This window comes from Geotrypetes seraphini, chromosome 15 (genome assembly GCF_902459505.1).
Source record: "Geotrypetes seraphini chromosome 15, aGeoSer1.1, whole genome shotgun sequence".
Classification (NCBI taxonomy): domain Eukaryota; kingdom Metazoa; phylum Chordata; class Amphibia; order Gymnophiona; family Dermophiidae; genus Geotrypetes; species Geotrypetes seraphini.
In genome coordinates this window covers 68,090,337-68,111,381 of record NC_047098.1, presented here as the reverse complement: position 1 = coordinate 68,111,381, position 21,045 = coordinate 68,090,337, and the positions used below count along the sequence as shown (strand labels likewise).

Here is a 21,045-nt window from a genome sequence, read left to right as displayed (position 1 = left end):
GGGACCCAGCAGAACCTTGCCCCTGCATAGTCAAAACAGGGGGAAGGTCACCTGAGGTGGAAGACAAAATGGAGGGGCCAGACAGAGAAGATGGCGGTTTTCCCGCCAAAAAAGCTCCCTCCATAGCCTGAAGCGGCTGAGAAACCTGAATAGTCTCAGCCGCTAAAGCAGGCAAGCCGGCATCAGCTGTCAAAAAATCAGCTGAGAGGGAATCCTCTAAAACCCGACCGTCGGCGGTTTGGGGAATCCCTCCGTGGGCGGACGGAGAAGACCGGGCTTCCCCACCGTTCCCTGCCGACTCGCGAGGCACCATCGGCGGGGAGCTCTGGGCGCCTGCAGCCGCTGCCGACGGAGCTCCTCCACCGCACCGGCCTGAACACCGCTTGCACAGGCCGGCCGCGAGTGCCTCGCGTCTGGAGCACAATGAGCACTTTTTCCCTTTAGAAGTGCTCATTGCTCCATACGTGACCTAGCTGCAAAAAAGTGCCGGTTAGTTGAAAAAATACAGTAAAATACAGTTTTCTTAAAGGGATACAACCCTCCAGACCAGCACTACCTCAGGATTTCTTTTTTTTTTTACAGAACAGACTCCACAGGCTCTCAAAGCAATATGCCTTGCTTGATTTAGGGGGCAAGGCTTACTGCTGAGGCTCCTCTAAAAAAATGTGGGGAGGTGGAGGAAGTGGGGGGAGGGACCCCGCTCGTGACCCGCCGGGTTTGACACCCCCGAGGTCGGACGAACCCCCAAACAGAGTCCGCCCAAGCTCCGTCCGGCTAAAAACAGGGACAATAAACCCCCTAAACAAATTCCAACAGCCCTACCAAGGGAGATGGGTACAGATCACTCAACACCTGCTGGAGACTGAAAGAAGACTGAGGGAAATAGAGAGGAGGGGCTAGGATATACTGTCCCAAAGTTTTGTTTTCAGTCTCCACCTGCTGGTCATGATTGGATATACAGTGGTGCCTCACACAATGAACTTAATCCGTTCCAGGAGCAAGTTTGTTATGTGAAACGTTCGTTGTGTGAAACGCGTTTTCCCATAACAATACATGTTAAAAAAAAATAATTCGTTCTGTAGCATAAAATATGCTAAGATGACATAAAAAAAGATAAATTTTTGGTTATTATTTTTATTTAGATACATCTAAAAACATAATTGTTTTTTAAAACAACACACATTTTTTAAATTTAAAGACAGACTAAGTAGAGTCTAATTTTACAGTGAGAGGGCAGAGTCTCAGCGGCAAAAACTGGGACTTAACTGTTCATTTTTTTTTTTTTTCTACCGTGTTTCCCCGATGATAAGGCAGGGCCATCAAATAAGACAGCCCCCCCTTTTTAGAAAAAAATGTAAAATAAGGCACACCCCCCCGGCAAATAAGCCACCCACCGATACCTGCGCTTACCCGAATCGGGTGGTACGGTGGGTGACTCCGTGTAGTCCCTGGCACCCCCGACACGATCGGGGCAAGAGGGAGCTCAAGCCCTCTTGCCCCCCCGACTCCCCGACACGATCGGGGCAAGAGGGAGCTCAAGCCCTCTTGCCCCCCCGACTCCCCGACACGATCGGGGCAAGAGGGAGCTCAAGCCCTCTTGCCCCCCCCGACTCCCCGACACGATCGGGGCAAGAGGGAGCTCAAGCCCTCTTGCCCCCCCGACTCCCCGACACGATCGGGGCAAGAGGGAGCTCAAGCCCTCTTGCCCCCCCGACTCCCCGACACGATCGTGGCAAAAGGGAGCTCAAGCCCTCTTGCCCCGCCGATTCCCCAACTCCCCGACAATATCGGGCCAGGAGGGAGCCCAAGTCCTCCTGGCCACGGCGACCCCCTAACCCCACCCTGCACTACATTACGGGCAGGAGGGATCCCAGGCCCTCCTGCCCTCGACGCAAACCCCCCTCCCCCCAACGACCGCCCCCCCCCCAAGAACCTCCGACCGCCCCCCCAGCCGACCCGCGACCCCCCTGGCCGACCCCCACGACACCCCCAACCCCCTTCCCCGTACCTTTCTGTAGTTGGCCGGACAGACGGGAGCCAAACCCGCCTGTCCGGCAGGCAGCCATCGACGGAATGAGGCCGGATTGGCCCATCCGTCCCAAAGCTCCGCCTACTGGTGGGGCCTAAGGCGCCTGGGCCAATCAGAATAGGCCCGGGAGCCTTAGGTCCCTCCTGGGGGCAGGGCCTGAGGCACATGGTCGGGTTGGGCCCATGTGCCTCAGGCCCCGCCCCCAGGAGGGACCTAAGGCTCCCGGGCCTATTCTGATTGGCCCAGGTGCCTTAGGCCCCACCAGTAGGCGGAGCTTTGGGACGGATGGGCCAATCCGGCCTCATTCCGTCGATGGCTGCCTGCCGGACAGGCGGGTTTGGCTCCCGTCTGTCCGGCCAACTACAGAAAGGTACGGGGAAGGGGGTTGGGGGTGTCGTGGGGGTCGGCCAGGGGGGTCGCGGGTCGGCTGGGGGGGCGGTCGGAGGTTCTTGGGGGGGGGGCGGTCGTTGGGGGGAGGGAGGGTTTGCGTCGAGGGCAGGAGGGCCTGGGATCCCTCCTGCCCGTAATGTAGTGCAGGGTGGGGTTAGGGGGTCGCCGTGGCCAGGAGGACTTGGGCTCCCTCCTGGCCCGATATTGTCGGGGAGTTGGGGAATCGGCGGGGCAAGAGGGCTTGGGCTCCCTTTTGCCCCGATCGTGTCGGGGAGTCGGGGGGGCAAGAGGGCTTGAGCTCCCTTTTGCCCCGATCGTGTCGGGGAGTCGGGGGGGCAAGAGGGCTTGAGCTCCCTCTTGCCCCGATCGTGTCGGGGAGTCGGGGGGGCAAGAGGGCTTGAGCTCCCTCTTGCCCCGATCGTGTCGGGGAGTCGGGGGGGCAAGAGGGAACCAGGCGGAGAGAGGGCAGTTAAGCGCAGTGCCTGCGCGGAAGGATGCAGCTCGGGCGACTTCGTTGTGTGAAACGAAGTTCGTTGTACGGATCAAGACATAAAGTTCGTTGTGCGCAGCGTTCGCTGTGCGAGGCGTCCGTTATGCGAGGCACCACTGTATACCCATTCGTAAAGTTAACCTCTACTGGTCTGGAGAGTGCTAAAGAATAGGATTTTAGGAGAGAGGGACCCGCAAGGAAGCTCCAGAAACTTTTAAAAACTCAAAATAACTCCACTCCGATGTGCCTCAGACAGTAATGGTGTGTACTTACTGTGCTGCCATGTGTTGTGCATGCATCAGCTCTCACTGTAGCTGGCTGAAGTACAAGCAAACAATTTCCAAGGGCTTGTCTCTTCTAGCTGCCTTTTACACAGGTTGAAACATTCTGAAACTCTCTACCCCACCAGTCTCGCATGATTCTTTGAGCATTGGGGGGAAGGGGAGGGAGGACCACAGCAGCCACCCGCAAGGTCTCCCGACCAGCCGATCCAAGTATTAGGGAAGGCAGGCCAGACAAGTGCCCTAAAGCAATAGGTGGCTTGCCCAGCTAGAGATGTCTCCAGCTTCTTCCAGGCAGGACAACCTCTATAGCGGGGGTGTCCAACCTTTTGGCTTCCCTGGGCTGCATTGGCCCCAAAAAATGTTTCTGGGGCTGCGCAAATGCTGCAGCAAGACAGAGGAGGGAGCCGGCAAGACAGTAAAAACTGGGGGAGCAGCAGAGGAAAATACTGCACTGCCCTTGACCGGGGCCGCACAAAATACTTCATGGGGCCGCATAGGGCCTTCGGGCTACAGGTTGGACACCCCTGCTCTATAGCACACAAAGCCTCTTTAAAAAAAAAAAAAGTCGGATAATACCTGAAAAAATAAATTTAAACAGATAAAAACACACCTTCAACTCTTGCAGAAGACATAAACCGAGGAGAGAGGGCAGAGCCCGGCGATGCAGAGGAAGTTGAAAATGTAGATGATGCCTTCTGCATACTTTGTGGGTAAAGACGCACTACCTACAGGTTCAGGACTCTGATTTTTGCACTGAAACTTACTTTCCTTTACAGAATACTAGTGTAACGGCTAAGCACATATGCAGTACTCCCCCAGTTAGGTGCAAGCACTATAGCCAGCATACAGTTGGTACATGTAAGAACCTAAGCATGGCACATATGAAACATTTCAGTTTTACATGAAGTTATGCCACCTCATTCACGCTCTGCACTGTGCACACTCCCCTTAGAAACAGGTACTATAGGCTAAGTATATAGCTGCGGAAAAGCATTAGCATAGCAGCATGCTGCCTCATTACACATGTGCTTCCCTTCTAAACATGTCAACATTAGCACCTATTGTATAGAATTGATCTGTAAATGTACTGAATGAAGTTATTAATAGATACCCTGGCTGTCCCTTCTCATAAGTAACATAACTCATACAAATGAGTTATGGGTTGCAAAAGAAGGTTTTAGTCTCAGCATTCGCTTATATGTTGTTACTCACACAACAAGCAAAACAAGTGAGCAAATGCTAGATATTAAATGTTACAGAGATGAGATTGAGCTGACTGTTAAGTGATCTTCTGGGATAGAAAACTAATCAAACAAATGAACTTTGAGGGCTTGGCTTGAAGGTACCTTATAGTGATAGTATGTGATACTCATTCTCTCTTCTCCCAATTCACCTTGTACCACTCATGTTCTCTCTCTTCTTCTTTAACTTTGTCTTGCTCGGAAGTTTAGAACTCAGTATGAAACAGCTGTTCTCCTAAACACAAAGAAATCAGATTTGGACAGTGTAATAGTATAGCAAATAGTATTCTAGGTTAACATACAGTTACACATTGCTATGCTACTAGTCTATGTATGTTAACTGAACAAGATTAGGTATTTATATACTACCTATCAAGATTATCTCAGCGGTTTTACAATCAGGTACTCCAGCATTTTCCCTAACTGTCCCGGTGGGCTCACAATCTATCTAAAGTACCTGGGGCTATGGAGGAATGAGTGACTTGCCCAGGGTCACAAGGAGCAGCACGGGGTTTGAACCCACAACTCCAGGGTGCTGAGGCTATAGTTCCAACCACTGGGCCACACACTCCTCCATATCTTATCCGAGTTCTATTAGGATATAGGAGTCCATACTTGAGCTGTTGATTCCCATTTCCTGTGAACTACAGAAGTATATCCCTTCAAGAACTTGAAAACTTCTCCCCTTCTGCAATGGAGCACAGCACCCTCCTCAGCTGGTACCAAAGCAATCGAAGTCCACTGAAACATAAGTAAAGAGGAGAGGCACTGGGAAGTTCCCTGGCAAGAAATACATTCTGCTCTGCTCTGAAATTTAGGAACTAGAACAATGATCAATAAGCATTTAACAAGTAAAATAGAGAATAACAAACACTCGCATGAGTAACTCAGATCCAACCTGCTAAGGGTAACAAACAGGACTTATGGAGGAAAGAGGAAGGGAAACCCCCAATAATAGCAGAGGTCCTGAGACAGACACTGGCAATGTGAGGCAGAAATCAGGCAATAAAAACAAGTTCACAAAGGGAGGGTAGTATGGACTCCTGTATATCCTAACAGAACCCAGATTGCAAAGGTAAGAACCTAACCCATCGTTCTGTTGCAAATACACAGAAGTCCATACTTGAGATGACATTCCAAAGGCACGTGGAGTCCCTGTCTGATCAGTCGTGCTTCACCCTGAGGCAACAGATTTGTGAAACGCTGGCTCAGGGTGGGTGTACCAATCAGCTAAAGATAAGTTGAAACAATTTTCATTGCTCTCTTTGTGTCTTCAACAGTACAGCACAGTCTTTTCAATTTTGAGGAAGGTTTTTTGCCAATGATGTGACCGCTCAACCACCTTTAAGAAACTTAAGAAAAAACACCTTTTTTGGTGGAAATGGAGGACCCTTCTGAGGCTTTTTCCTTCTTTTTCAATATGTTGCAGAGGCTGGGCTGTCCTGTCAATTTTGAACTTGGCATTTATGCATCAATTAGAGTGAAAGTGTTAGTATATAATACTCTCTAGTCAAACCAGTCTGCCGAATAGCCAAGCAAAACTAGGAAGTGCAATTTATAAGTGTAAACACTCCTAACAAGAGTAACAACTAACAGAGCAATACAGTTGGAAATTGCTTTGAAGCTCCTTCAGCAAAATGTCCCCACAGCTCCCCAGCTGAGCCAAAGTTGCTGTTCTTTTGATCTCTCCGACCATATAAAAATACTAGAACCCGCAGACAAAAAGAAACCACTCTTCACACAAATCCCATAAGAACAAACAGACAGGGAGGGGACTGGAGAATATAAAAGAAAGAAAAAATTAGCAAGGATGAGCCTAATTTCTCCTTCTTTAGCATCTCTCCAGGCCAGTACAGGTCACTGATAGGACATACCAAAGCAGTACCCATCATGGGTGGGAACATCCAGAGGGCCACCACCAGAACACGCTCACCAACACTTCATACTGACACGCCTGGACATTCACACGGTAGTGTCACACAAATGAATGCAAAGACCAAACCACAGCCTTACAGATATCCACTGGAGGCACCAGAGAAGACTCAGCCCAAGAAGATGCCCAACCCCGAGTGGAATGAGCTTTGAGAAAATCCGGAACAGGCTTCTTCTGAAGAAGATAGACGGAAGCAATAGTCTTTTTGATCCAGTGCACAATGGTAGCCCTGGAAGCACCGTACCCCTTACGAGAACCCGCTAAGAGGACAAAAATATGATCTGACTTCTGAACTCCTGGGTCCACTGAACATAACAGCGAAGGACCCGACAGACATCCAACTTGCACAACTGACCCTGCTCTAACAAGCCCTCCCGACTATCCAAGACCAGGAGGACCACGGTCTGGTTGACATGACGAGGCGAAATCACTTTCAGTAGAAAGGAAGGAATAGGGCGCAGCACAACCCACTCCCTAGAAAACTTTAGGAAAGGAGGCCTACAAAAGAAAGCTTGCAGCTCGGAAACACGTCTGGCAGAAGTAATGGCCACTAAGAAGACAGCCTTGAGTAAGGTCCTTCAACGAGCAGGAACCTAGGGACTCAAAAGGAGGGTGCATGAGCACAGATAGGACCAGATTGAGATCATAGGCTGGAACCAAGGGCCGCACTGGAGACCAAAGTAATCACGTCCAGAGAAGTTAAGCGACTACTCTGCAGCAAATAGCAAAAAGCTGCAAGCTGAACCCGGAAAGAAGACCAGGACAGGCCCCTGTCCAGGCCATCCTGCAAGAACTCTAAGATGTGATGTAAAGTGGCACGAACGGAAACCACTCCACGTGTGGCACACCACTCCTCAAAGATAAGCCAGACACGCACATAAGCCCGAGACATGTAAAGTCTCTGGGACCCCAAGAGTGGAGATCACTATCTGAATAACCTTTCTTACTTAGGTGTTTCTTTTCAAGAGCCAAGCCATAAGACAAAAGGGACCTGGATCGAACATTGGAATGCCCCCCCTCCGAAGATCAGGCAAGAGGGGTAGCAGAAGAGGATATGCCACGAGATGGCGAACCAGATCTGCATTCCACAGACATCAGGGTCATCAGGATCATGCAGGTGGGGTGCTAAGTAATGCGAAGGACTCTGCCCATCGGCCACAGAGGAAACACATACAGGAGCCCCCCAATCGGCCAAGCCTGCACTAGCACATCCAGCCCCTCTGCCTGAACATTCCTCCACCAATTGAAGAACCCGTGGTGTTTTGGCATTGACACTCGTGGATATCAGGTCCATGACTGGCTGACCCCAAGCCTGCACAATCAACTTGAAGGTTACAGGTCCGAGACACCACTCTTCAGGATCTAGTACATGATGACTCAGGAAGTTCACCTGGACATTCTCTACTCCTGCTATGTGGAAAGCCGAGATGTCCAGAAGATGAGTGTCTGCCCAGACCTTGAGCAGAGCCTCCTCCTGCGCTACCAGATGACTCCTGGTTCCCCTTTGATGAATGACATAAGCAACCACCATGGTATTGTCCAAGAGAACCTGAACAGACTTGCCCGTTAACAACGGCTGGAATGTTAACACCACCAGCCAGATGGCTCTGGTCTCCAGAACACTGATCGACCAATACGCCTCCTCCAGAGACCAGCTGCCCTGAGCCGAGTGACCTGGAGAAAATCCTGCACCCGAGGACACCGGGAAGCCATCAGAATACAAATCTGCGACTGCACCTTAACCACTTGGGCCTCTGGCAAAAAGACCTTCCCTCAAGCTGGCATCGAAGAGAACCCCAAGATACTCCAGGTGCTGAGATGGAGCCAACTGGCTCTTGGATAGGTTGACTACACATGCAAGCGACTGCAGGAACTCCACAACCTGAGCCGTAATGCGGGAGCTCTCTTGAAAGGACTTTGCTCGGATCAACCAGTCATCCTGATTGAGGTGAACCAGAATGCCCTCTTTGCAAAAGGCCGCCACCAAGACCACAATGATCTTGATGAATGTCCACGGAGCCGTGGCTAGACCAAAAGGAAGCACACAAAACCGATAGTGCCGTTCCAAGATCACAAAACGAAGGAACCGCTGATGGGAGATGCAAATTCAAACATGCAGATTGCTATCACAAGATCACAAAGCGAAGGAACCTCTAATGGGAGGTGCGAATCCGAACATGCAAGTAGGCCTCCGACAGATCGACAGAGGTCAGGAATTCCCCTGGCTGAACCACCAGACTGACAGATCTCAGGAGTCTCCATGCGAAAAGATTGAACCTGAAGAGCCCTGTTGACCCCCTTCAGATCCAAGATGGGCTGAAAAATTCATACCAAACAAACGCATCCTCGTCAGCTGTGGGAACCGAAAACCTCCACCAGCTGCATCCGTCCCCCTGAAAGGATCCAGATGTCCACCAAGGGGTCCAAGTCCTCATCAATCAAAAACTGCTCCCTCTGTAAAATATTCTCATCCCAAGACAGCTGCTTGGATGAAAGAGGGGGGGGGGGGGGGACGGGGTCGAAACCGGCATTAAGGGGTGGATGTGGAGTGGACGCAGAGGGGAACCTCCCCCCCCCCCCCCCCCGAGACCCCTGGGGCAGAAGCAGGACCCCCCTCCCAGTTACCTGAAGATAAGCTTTGCACAAGGCTAAAACAAAATCAGGGGAAAAACCCCTGGCAGCCCAATGGGACTCACTGCCAAACAATGGATCCAGCAGAAACCTGCCCCCATCTCTCAAATACAAGGGAAAGGTCACCCGAGGCTGCAGATAAAATGGAGGAGCTTCCCCCCATAAATCGGCGCAAAACCCGCCGATAAAAACTCCCCCAAAGCCTGTAGCGGCTGAGAGGCCTGAACTGCCCTAGCTGCTAAAGCAGGCAAGCCGGCAGAAGCTGTAAGGGAGTCCCCAGTAGCATTGGCAATAAGAAAAACCTTATTTCCCCAACCGTCAGCAGCTGGGGGAATCCCTGTGTGGGCAGCGAGGGAAGCTCAGGCTTCCCCACTGTCTGCTGCTGGCATGTGAGGCACTCAAAGGGGATCCTTGGATGCCAGCACCCGAAGATGACAAGGATTCCCCTTCACAGTGACCGGCACACCGCAAGCACAGGCCAGCCGCATCGACCTTGCGTCTGGAACACAATGAGCATTACACGATCTAGCTAAAAGAAAGGTGCCAGTTAACAATAAAAACACAAATACAGAGAATAGGAGGCTCCCTTCAGATGAGCACTGTCTCATGATTTATTTTTTTCTTTCAGAACAGACTGCACAGGCTCTCTAAGCCATATGCCTTGCAGGCATCAGTGGCAAGGCTTACAGCTGAGGCACCTCTACAAAATTTGGAGGATGTGGAAAAAATGGAGGATCTCAACCCCATCGAGTGCGACACCCCCGGGTGCCCCCCCCCCAAGCTCAGTTCAGCACCAGACGGGGACAAGAAGGCCACTACACAACTTCCAACAGCCCTACACTAACTCAGGGAAGACCTTAACACCTGCTAAAGACTGTTTATATAAGGGGACTGCACAACTACTTGTACTATAGCCAAAAGTTTGTCTCAGTCTTCACCTGCTGGTCATAGTAAGCTATTACCCATCAGTGAACTATACCGGTCTAGAAAGGTGCTAAAGAAAATTATTGACCAGGGAAAATCCACTGCTTATTTCTAAGATAAGCAGCATAAAATCTTCTTTACTCTTTTGGGATCATGCCAGGTACCTGTAACCTGAATGGCCACTGTTGGAAAAACATACTGGACTTCGTAGACAGCAATGCTTATGTTCTTACTGTCCTACCCAGAAAATATGAACAGTTAATTTTGTCTAGCCAATGAAAGTGTAGGTTGCATAATTATTTTGTTTGGTCTTGTTCATCTGGGTTTAGAACAAAGAAAAAGGAAGGAACCTAAACACATACTTACTACTATTTTGACATCATAGTCATCTGGCTCGCTAGGATTTGACTCTTTGCTGAAAGAGAAAGTTGTACAAGTTTACAGTTATATACATGGAGTTACATTCTTAGAATATTCTTTTACATTTTTCTTAATTTTCCACCCACAATTTCTCCCTCATGTCAAAAACATGAGACTACGACGGGAACTCCCTACAGCCATTTCCTCATGGTGATCTGCACGGGGCAGGAGCGTAGGAAGATCGCTCCTGCCCCGAAAGCCCTCTATACCACCAGGTAAGGCCGGGAAGGTGGGTCAGAGCCGGATAATTGCGGTTTTTCGCCATTTGCGGTCCAGCTCTGCCCGTATCCCCCACGAATATATATATTTTTTTAATCTGTTTGAAAATGCATTTGACACAGAGCATGGCAGGTTCAAAAGGAGAAGCTGTTTTACTCCAATCACTTGCAAAGCAAAAACAAACATGCTCAAATTGAGGATGACTCCAAACTAAGTATAGGGTTAACACCAAGAAAAAGAAAACAAAACTTAAAAGGGCTGCAGACAGCTACAAAAATACGTTAGAAAAGGAGAAATTAACTTTAAAATAAAAAATATTAATTTCAAAAAGGAAAAACCCATAGGGGAAGACACAAAGGTTTTCATGTAAAATGTTGAGGTAAGAGAATACACCCTCTGTGCTCCATGGAAAAATATAGAGCAAGGGACCTGTGCTTGATTGGGAAGGTACCTGAACGGAATAGAGTTGCTAGATGCATTGTAAGCTCTTCTGAGCAGGGACCATCTATAAATGTCAAAATGTACAGTGCTGCATATGCCTTTCAACATAAGTGATAAGTAGTAGTAATTTTTATGCTAGTAAGCTCCATATCAGATAACACCCAGCTGCGAGAACGAGGCCTGCTTGTCCTTGGAAAAACATCTCCTGCCTTCTTCTTCCCTCCCCCTTCATCCATTTTTTTGTATTTCCCTTACCCCTTCCCCTACTTTCATATGCAGAATGTACCCTCTTTCCCTGCCACCCATCCAACATCACCTCCTCTCTCAGTCCAACACTATTCCTCTTCTCTCACTCCCTCCCTTCCCTTCTACAGCCACCACTGGCTGCTACTATGACTCCAAATCCCAATGTGCAGGATGACACAAAAAACAGCAACCAAGCCTCACTGGTCTCACGCCTCAGATACAAATGTAGCTACAACAGTTGGGCAAGGGGAAAGATTTAAGAGAAACACCCCATCCCCTAAGGTAGCTAAGAACGCAGCTAGTAATACCCTTTGAGCTGTTCCTCAGAAGTTAGGAGGCAGCTGTCAAAAGGAAAGAGAACTCTCTCAATATAATCGTTTAGATTCCTATAAAAATCTTCCTAAAATAAACAACACTTAGGACAGCTTACTTTGGCTCCTGGATAGGGGAAATAGGCCCATCTTCATCCAAATATTTATATTTATGCACTTCAAATTCCTCCTCCGCATCTTCACTTTTGTCCATATCGTGCAGAGATGTCTGGAGATACCGTTTACACTTGAGCTTTTCCACGTATTGGAAAAACCCCGATACAGCTGCTTGCTAGATATAAAAGCACAATATATGAAAAACTAGAATAAAACATTTCTATATTAAAAAGAACATATTCAGGGCAACATTTCAACTCTGCAGGTGGTATTTAAAGTTATACCTGGATACAGTAGGGGTATGCATCATGCATCTGGTATACTACCTTTCTGTGATGCTGACTGCCATGTAGGGATGGAGATCTGATAAGTTCTGATCCAGGGCATCAGAAAACAGGCAGGGTCAGCACACAGGCGGTTCTGAAACACAGGCCAGGTCGGCACACTGACCTAGGCCCTGTGTGCAGATCCGAGGCCCTGTTTCTCATTCCCTCTCCCTTCTGCCAAGTATACATTCTAAGCAAGGACAAGGTTTGACCTTGAGACAGAATGCTGAGGCATTTCTCCTCCCTTCCTGTCACATATTAACCTGACACACATTTACACTTATTTCCTTATCTTGTTTAAGCATCTCTTATATGGGCAACAATCAGACTTTGTCTGAGCAGGCATTGACTTAAGGCTAATCTAGAGAGCTTAAGAAGCATACATTATAACCTTTGGACTGTCACATGCTATAGTAAGATTTGAGACATACCAGAAAGGTACACATTGGAAATCACTTTATTGTAACTTATTATGTATTCATATGTCACGTGAGATAGTAACTTTGTGAATCACATGAAATATGTAAACAATATATTGCCTTGGTCTAATCCTCACTGTAAATGAATTATGACATTATAACCTTGTAGAGCAATGTTTATCAACTTTTTTACACCTATAGACCGGCAGAAATTAAAAAAAATTCTGTGGACCGGCGGTTGAAGAACACTGGGCTAAATCGTGGGCCAGACCCCACCCATCTCTTCCCAATATCCACCCCAGACCCCGCCCCCATAATAGTACTAATTGCACTTTGCACGTCCCTTGCCTCACCTGGAAGCCTTCCCTCTGATATTGCAACGTCAGAGAGAAGGCTTCTGGTTCAGGCGCAGGATGCCTGTAGGAGCCACTGCCCATGACTTTGTGCACTGAATCAGTTAGTAAGAGGGAGCTGGCTCGAAGATAACGCCGCATTGATCGCACTGTGGACCGGCGGTTGAAGAACACTGTTTTGGGCCTGATGCACGTGCTGGCCCTGTGGACCAGCAGGAAATTTCTGTGGACCGGCACTGGTCCATTGACCGGTGGTTGAAGAACACTGTTGTAGAGCATTAGTTAAGTCATTAATGGAGCTATGATTCTCAATAAGGGGGAGAGACCATCCATTTAGGTCGCCTCATCCCACTCCAAGCCTTGTGTGTGCAGCATCATTCCTACACTGCCATCGATATGGAATGCCATTACCCAGCTAGGAATCCAGATACTGACAATTAATACAGCCAGTCTTAGAGTAAATCTTGGCTCTACCCTAGCACAGCTCCAGGATATCCTGTAGTGATTTCAATGGCATTATCTGGAGGTCATCACTGGAAATCCAGATAGCCACAAAAAAGTAGGCTTTGAATACTGGGTCCAGTACTGATTCAACTCACCTCACAAGGAAAAGTCATTCTGAAAGGCAGTTCTTTCGTCACAAAGGGAAACTGCAATACTTTGTCTTTGAATGGTCTCCGCTGCTCCAAAGAGATAGATAAAGGAGGCCTTCCTGTAGGTCTCCCCGTGGAAAACTTCTTGCGTTTAGACCTTCTTTTTTTTTTCTTTTTGTACTTCACCTGCCTCCAGGTAGGTTGAGGCGTAGAGCCAGAAGAAGAGTCCCCAGAGTCTTTAGGTGAAGCTGGTGTTAAAGCCCTGCTGACAAAGCTGGTTGACTTTCGCTTTCTTGCAGCTCGCTGGGGTGTGAGCGTACACTGAGTTAAGAACAAACTGCTCCCAGAGCTCAAACTATCACTATCAAAATAAAATAAATAAAAGCAGATGTTAACTCCAACAAAGTATTATAATCCTTATCTTAACAAGTCACCACACTGATTCAAATGAACTGGAAATGGAGAGACAGGGATCAATTAAAGATATGGCATTAAAAAAACAAGGCTACTCATGGGTCACCCCCATGGGATAGAAATAGGAATGCTAGAAAAAGTTGCCTGGCAAGGTCAGTCCTCCGGAAGCCGAGGTATCTTAGAGTCACTCAAGGCCTGAACAAGCTTATCCAACTCCTCCCCAAAGAGGAAGGAGCCTTGAAAAATAAATTTACCGAGTTTAGACAAGAGGCCACATCCACCGACCAACCCTGAAGCGACAGGGTATGGCGAGCAGCCAGAGGGCCATAGACTTGGCAGATGCCTACAACGGACCATACATGGCATCCAAGAGATAAGCACCAAGCTCAATCTTAGCCTTCTCCTGATCCACCAAGGACCAGTCAGCAGACTCCCAGTAAACTTCAAAAATTCCGTAACTTTTCTGCTGATATTTTGCCATGTTTTGATGTCTTCAGTGTATTTTTGATTGTTCATGTGCTAGTCCTGGGAAGCTTGAGGAAGTTTAGTAGGTGATGGTCTGACCATAGGATTGGTTCCCAACTGGTAGGTTCTACTAAGGGAATTGGGAGGTCATTTAATATGTTATTAGGTCTAGGCTATGTCTGTTTTTGTGAGTAAGAACATGTGGTAAAGTACTGAGGCCTAATTGTAGAAGTACATTGAAGGATTGTGTTCTGGGATCTTCTCACATTTCAAGGTGGAGATTCAGATCTCCCAGTATGATTAGATTGGGGTAGGATTTCAACATCTGTTGGCCCCTCAGGGTTTTTCAGTACAAACCATATATTCTAGTCCTTGTTCATTGCTGCTGTCCTGAAGTTTGAGTTAGGAAAGACCTGTATGCTATGAGTCCACCTCCCCTTTTATATTTCCTAGGGACATGTATTAGTATGAAGCCAGGTAGGGATAGGTTGAGTAGGATAGATGGTGACTGGGAAAAATCAGCCTGAAAAAAATTGTTCGCTCCCACTACATGAGTAGTCAAAATGGGGCCTCCAATTTTACCAGGGAACCCGTGCTGCCTCCTTGTCTATTGAAATACCAAGGCCGAGGCATTGTCCAAGACGACTGACCACTTTCCCTTCCAGATACCCTTGGAAGAACTGCAAAGTTATCCGAATGGATCTCAGCTCCAATCTGTCGATTGACCATGTTCCCTACGAAGGCTCCCAACGGCCCTGGGCCAGATAATCCTCACAATGACCTCTCCAGCTGTAACAACTCGTATCTGAAGTCAGAATCACTCAAGATGTGAAGTGGAGGGGCAAGCCCTTGGACAGTGTCTCCAGCCCTAAAGGAAGATTCTCAAAACCCATTGGCCTTTCCGATGGTTCCAACTGGTTTAGCATTGAAGTATTCTACCAGCCAATTCTCAAAAGGGCACACCATGGGTCTTTTCTGAGCTTCCTGGCAGACTGACTCTTTCATGCATTACAACGAGGTCATTAATATTTAAACAAACACTCTGGGTGATTCTCTATTATCACTAGATGATTACCTAACCTCGCTGTCCTACATTTGCAGGAAACTTTTCAGGCACTGACAGGAAAGTAAGGTTTGATAGCTCAGAAAATTTTGTCCCTCCACCACAGAGGGATGCCCACGCCCTACCACCACCATCAAGCAACACCCATTTCCACAACAGCAGAAGGGATAGCCACGCCCTCCTGCCACCAAGCAACCCACTTGACACCCCCACCCCCCCTGGGAGGGATGTTCATTCACGTCACTACTGCCAAGCATGCACACAAGTGTATCTCCCAGGCAGCAGGAGGGATGGCGACTCCCTCCCACTGCCATCATGTCTCCAATGACCTCCCACCCTCCTCTACCTTGTTTACGAAGGCTAGCAGGATGCCTACTTTTCCCCTCCACAGCCCCGTACTTCAATTATACATATGCACGCTGGCTAACAGGTACCACCAGGGATTGGCTTGTCAGCTGCAGACTATAGTATGCCACCACTCTCCGAAGGCAGAGATAAAAATGGGAAATCTGAGAGCACTGAAACACCAATAAAACTTTTAAAAAACACTGAATACAATAATAAAAAGAGCGCAAAACAGAAACACTCCTTCCAGCTCACACGGCAGGTGGTAGCAAAACTCCCTGTGAAGTAGAGGCGAGTCAGAGAATTCTGATGGCTCACGATCATTGAGCTAGAACCTGCATGTCTAGAATGACTCACCTATTGCATTGGAAATGTTAGTACAAGAAGAGTAATAAAATGTCTCACCTGTCCAGATCTTGTGAAACAGTAGATGATGAAGCAGGTTGCAAGGTAACAGGACTGCAGGAATCATCATAAGAACATTCACTTCTAAGAGCTTCAAGAACTTCTTCATCCTGTGAAGAATCTGAACCCACATGCCTGTTGGCTTCATCTTTTCCTGCCTTCAGCTCTTCTTGCCATGAGGGTGTAAGATTTTGCATATTTACATGAGAATTTAACACCATGCTCTCCTCTTCATCCATCTCAACTTATGTTCGTTATTCTATAGACTTATCTTAAGAAAAAGAAAAGAAAACACATAGGAGGTCAGATTTGCACAGCTTTCAACTGAGATTCACACATCACAAAATAGTATTTTTGTCCCGAGCTCTAAAAAATAAAAAAGCCAGAAATAGGACCGGTTTAGTTACGGTGTCCAGCCTACAAAACAGTACAATTATATCCGAATTTTAAAAAAGTCACCAAGGAGGTGATTTTAGAAATGTAATCACGTTTTAAAAATGTGTTATTTAATCAGACACAGGTCATTCCGTGTCAAGTGGTCGCGGTATCAGCGCGACTCTCACACGCCGCCTGCCGCTTTTACCCGGAAGCCTTCCCTCTGCACAGGAAAGACTTCCGGGGTCGCGGCAAGCAGCGTGGCCACGACACCGCGACCCAAAGATCTCCCCCCCCCCCCCCCGCAGTCAAAATTCGGCGCGAGAGCAGAATTCTGACAGGAATAAAGTCACTGGGCGGGTGTTGCTGCCCATCAAAACAATCAATAAATATAGAAAATAAAATAAAGCAAGTAGAGCGGCAAGAAGGATGCCCACGCCCGCCAAGCAGAAACCCCCAACGTGCCTTGTTTTGAGGTCAGCAGGAAGGATGCGCCCCCCCCCCTCGAAGCAGCAGCCGAACGACCTACCCCCCCTCCAAAAAAAAAAAAATGCAGGAACTGGCACGTGCATCGCTTTGAGGGCGGCAGAAAACCGTCCACTTCATCCTGCTTCAAGAAGCAGCTGCCTCCCGCTCTAGGACGTCCAGCCCCCTCCCCGTACCTTTCGGACCTTCAGCCCGAGGCTCACTCGCTCCCTTCGGCCTCGCTGTCTCTTCGAAATGGCCGACCTTCCCGGTGCATCTTGGGATGCACTGGCGGTTGCTAAGGCCCCGCCCAGGCTTTAGGCGCCGCAGCCAATCAGGGCCTTAGGCCTCTCCCAGCGCATCTCGGGATTGAGGCCGAAGCAGGAGGGAGTGGCCTTAGAGATACTGGGGGTGAGAGTCCCGTTTCCGCGCTGCTTTCGGCTGAGGGACTAGTAATCATTTCTATAGCGCTACTAGAGAGACCCATGGTCCATCAAGCCCAGTAGCCCCTTCTCACAGTAGCAACAGTCCATGCTACCAATCCAGGGCAAGCAGTGGCTTCCCCCTTCTCTTTCTCAATAACAGACTATGGACTTTTCCTCCAGGAACTTCAGTTCCATCCCATTTATCATCATGGTCACTCTTCTTTTACACTTTTTTTTAGTGCTGCTATATCTTTCTTAAGATAAGAAGACCAGAATTGAACGCAATACTCCAGGTGAGATCACACCATGGAGCAATACAGAGGCATTATATAATATCTTTAGTCTTGTTAACCATCCCTTTTTTTATTACTTCCTAGCATTTTGTTTGCTTTTTTAGCCACTGCCCTCATTAGGCAGAAGGTTTCATTGTATTGTCTACAATGACACCCAGATCCCTTTTTTGGGCACTAACCCCCATGGTGGACCCTAGCATCCGGTAACTGTGATTTAACATAAGAATTGCCGCTGCTGGGTCAGACCAATGGTCCATCGTGCCCAGCAGTCCGCTCCTGCGGCGGCCCATAGATCAAAGACCAGTACCTTGACTGAGTCTAGCCTTACCTGCGTACTTTCTGGTTCAGCAGGAACTTGTCTAACTTTGTTTTAAATCCCTTGGACAGGGTGAACAACCTGTCTTTATCTACTCCCTTCATTATTTTTAACATTTCAATCATGTCCCCTCTCAATCTCCTCTTTTCAAGGGAGAAGAGGCCCAGGTTCTCTAATCTCTCACTACGGCAACTTCTCCAGCCCCTTAACCATTTTAATCCCTCTTCTCTGGACCCTTTCAAGTAGTCCTGTGTCCTTTAAGTATGGCGACCAGTGCTGGACGCAGTATTCCAGGTGGGGGTGTACCATGGCCAGGTACAGCGGCATAACTTTTTTCCAATCTATTCGTGATCCCCTTCTTAATCATTCCTAGCATTCTGTTCGCCCTTTTTGCCGCCGCCGCACATTGCCAATATGCATCACTTTGCATTTGTCCACATGAAATTTAATCTGCCACTTGGACTCCCAGTCTTCAAGTTTCCTAAGGTTTGCCTGCAATGTTTCATAATCCGCATGCGTTTTAACAACTTTGAACAGTTTAGTGTCATTTGCAAATTTAATCATCTCACTTCTCATTCCAATTTCCAGATCATTTATAAATAAGTTAAATAGCACCAGTCCCAGTACAGATTAGAGGTGTGCACGGGAACAGGGATCTCTCCCCCCCCCCCCCCCCCCCCCGAGGTCAATGGGACTCCCACCGTGACCCCTCCCACGCCCACGGGACTCCCACGGGGATGGACCCAGGGTTCCTATGCCGAGTCCTACCTAATTTCTGGTCTGGGCCGGCACTCGCTGAGCTCCCGAGATGATGCATCCAGTCTGCCCAACCATACATGCTCCATAAATTAACCATTTAAATGGTCTTTTTTCTTAGATATTTCTGGGCCAGAAACCCAGAGCCCTGCCTGGTAGTGAGCTTAGTTCCATCTACTGGAGTCTCCATCAAAGCTCACTCCAGCCTTTCTTAACCATCCCTGCCTTCAAAGCCCTCCCCAGCCCATCCTCAACTGAATGTCCATATACAGGACACAGACCGTGCAAGTCTGCCCAGTACTGGCCTTAGTTCCTTCAATATATACCCATTGTTTTCTGATTAGGGATCCTCTGCGTTCATCCCACGCTTATGGTACAAAGCAATTTACATGTTGTACCCAAGACAATGGAGGGTTGAGTATCTTGCCCAGAGCCACAAGGCACTGCAGGGGGAACTGAACCTGGTTTCCCAGATTCTCCGCCCACTGTACTAGCCCTTAGGCTCCTCCTCCTCAGCATCAGATTATTTCACTGAAGGCAAAAGGAATGCCCCTGCAGCTCTCTCTGTTAATGGCATTTTCCATTAACATATTAAAACTAATTTCCTGGTCATACCTTCAAACTTAAAACTAAAATCAGCTATACCTTCACATTCCACAGCTTCTGAAGTCACTACCTTCTTTCGTCTTCCACTCAACCAGTTCCTGACCCAGCCCGTCACTTTGGGGCCCATCCCAAGGGCACTCAGTTTATTTATTAGATGTCTGTTTGGAACATTGTCAAAGTCTTTGCTAAAATAACATAATTCTTTATTTATATACCACATATATGCCTTTCGTTTCATGGCGGTGCACAAAAGAATACAAGGAGAAAATTGTTAATATCTAAATACACCATATCTGGCGCACTCTATCCATTCTCTGGTTACCCAGTCAAAGAAATTGATCAGATTTATCTGAAAAGACCTACTTCTAGTGAATCCATGTTGCCTCCGGTCCTGTAATTCACCAAATTCCAGAAACATCACCATTCTCTGTTTTAAAAGCGTTTCCATTAATTTGCTTACCACAGAAGTCAGATTTGCCAGCCTGTAATTCCCTACTTCTTCCTTACTTCCACTTTTGTGTAGAGGGACTACCCCACCCTTCTCCACTCCTCTGGTAACACTCCTGACTTTAGAGAAGCATTGAAAAGTTCAGTCAGCAGAGCCATCATAACTTCCCTAAGTTGCTTCAGCACCCTTGGATGTACACCATCCAGCCCCATCACTTTGCCTACTTTTAGCTAGCTCCTCACAAATATAACCCTCTGAAAATTGATCAGGGTCTACCACTCCTCCATTCCTATTTGCATTTGTCTTCTGCAGTCCCGCTCCCGGCGCTTCACCTGTTAACACAAAACAGAACTATTTGTTAAGCGATTCAGCCTTTTCTTTATCAGCTTCTACATATTTCTCCCCTTCACCTTTGAGTCTCACAATACCACTTTTGCACTTCTTCCTATCACTGATATATCTAAAAAATATATTTTCTCCTCATTTTACCATGTCAGCTCTTTTTTCTTCCATGTCTTTCCTTTCCTGACTACTTGACCAGCCTCTCTTAACTTTTCCAGATATTTTTGCCTGTCTTCCTCTTTCTGCGATCTTTTGTAGTTTATGAAAGCTAACATCTTATTCCTTACCTTCTCAGCTACTACTCTGGAGCTATAACAACTTAACAATACAAAAAGCATTGAAAACAGTAAGAAAGTTTAATCTGAGAAAAAACTTGCACCTAAAATTTTCCCCCATGTCATTTAAGTTAACAATTCTTTGCCTTGAGAAAGCCCGATGTTTAAGGATGAAACGGGCCCCATTGGCAGGCATATGGCATAGTGAACTGTATAACTGCAGCGGTACACAGAATTCAAGTGCTCGGAAGGAGGAAAAAACCAAGAAATTCTCCAAGCTGCAAATAAGATAAGTGGTTTATTGTTTTTCAAACACTTGATAAAGTATTTTAAGTATTTATGATAAAATCTTTTTGTACTCTTATCAATGAGAGAAATTTACACATTCTCTGAAGGGATTTAATTAATTTAAAATTGGAAACAGATAGAAAATATTGAAAAGTTAAAAAGAGTGAAACTATTTAAATAAAGATTGCTAAAATAATGCACTATTAAAATTGAAGGTTTTTGGATTGATGAACAAAACCACAATCCACATTAAAGCCTTTAAGAGACTGCATGATCTTCTAGCATGGATTTCTGAGATCCTTTCCTTCAATGTAGCACGTTATTATTTTTTTGATAAACCTCTTTTCAGTGTCAGATAATATACATAAGGCTTGATGAGTCTTGCCAATTTCTACAT

General features: G+C 47.4%; 1 protein-coding gene and 1 non-coding gene across 6 annotated transcripts in view; both read right to left on the bottom strand.

Moving 5' to 3' along the window:
• The window catches only part of TAF1D (TATA-box binding protein associated factor, RNA polymerase I subunit D), a 39,155-nt gene extending 21,985 nt beyond the window's left edge, over positions 1-17,170 (bottom strand). For all 5 annotated transcript variants that reach the window (XM_033922550.1, XM_033922553.1, XM_033922552.1 and 2 more), the window contains exons 1-6: positions 17,097-17,170; positions 16,060-16,330; positions 13,374-13,728; positions 11,679-11,851; positions 10,289-10,337; positions 4,540-4,669 (exon numbers count right to left, since the gene is read on the bottom strand). In XM_033922550.1, the coding sequence (XP_033778441.1) occupies positions 4,583-4,669; positions 10,289-10,337; positions 11,679-11,851; positions 13,374-13,728; positions 16,060-16,298 (903 nt within the window). In that variant the 5' untranslated portion in view covers positions 16,299-16,330; positions 17,097-17,170 and the 3' untranslated portion in view covers positions 4,540-4,582. The remainder of the gene's footprint in view (positions 1-4,539; positions 4,670-10,288; positions 10,338-11,678; positions 11,852-13,373; positions 13,729-16,059; positions 16,331-17,096) is intronic.
• LOC117349493 lies at positions 4,309-4,434 on the bottom strand. Its single transcript, XR_004537181.1, has one exon. It is a non-coding gene; the product is annotated as a small nucleolar RNA SNORA40 (small nucleolar RNA).
• Positions 17,171-21,045: the final 3,875 nt, after the last annotated feature.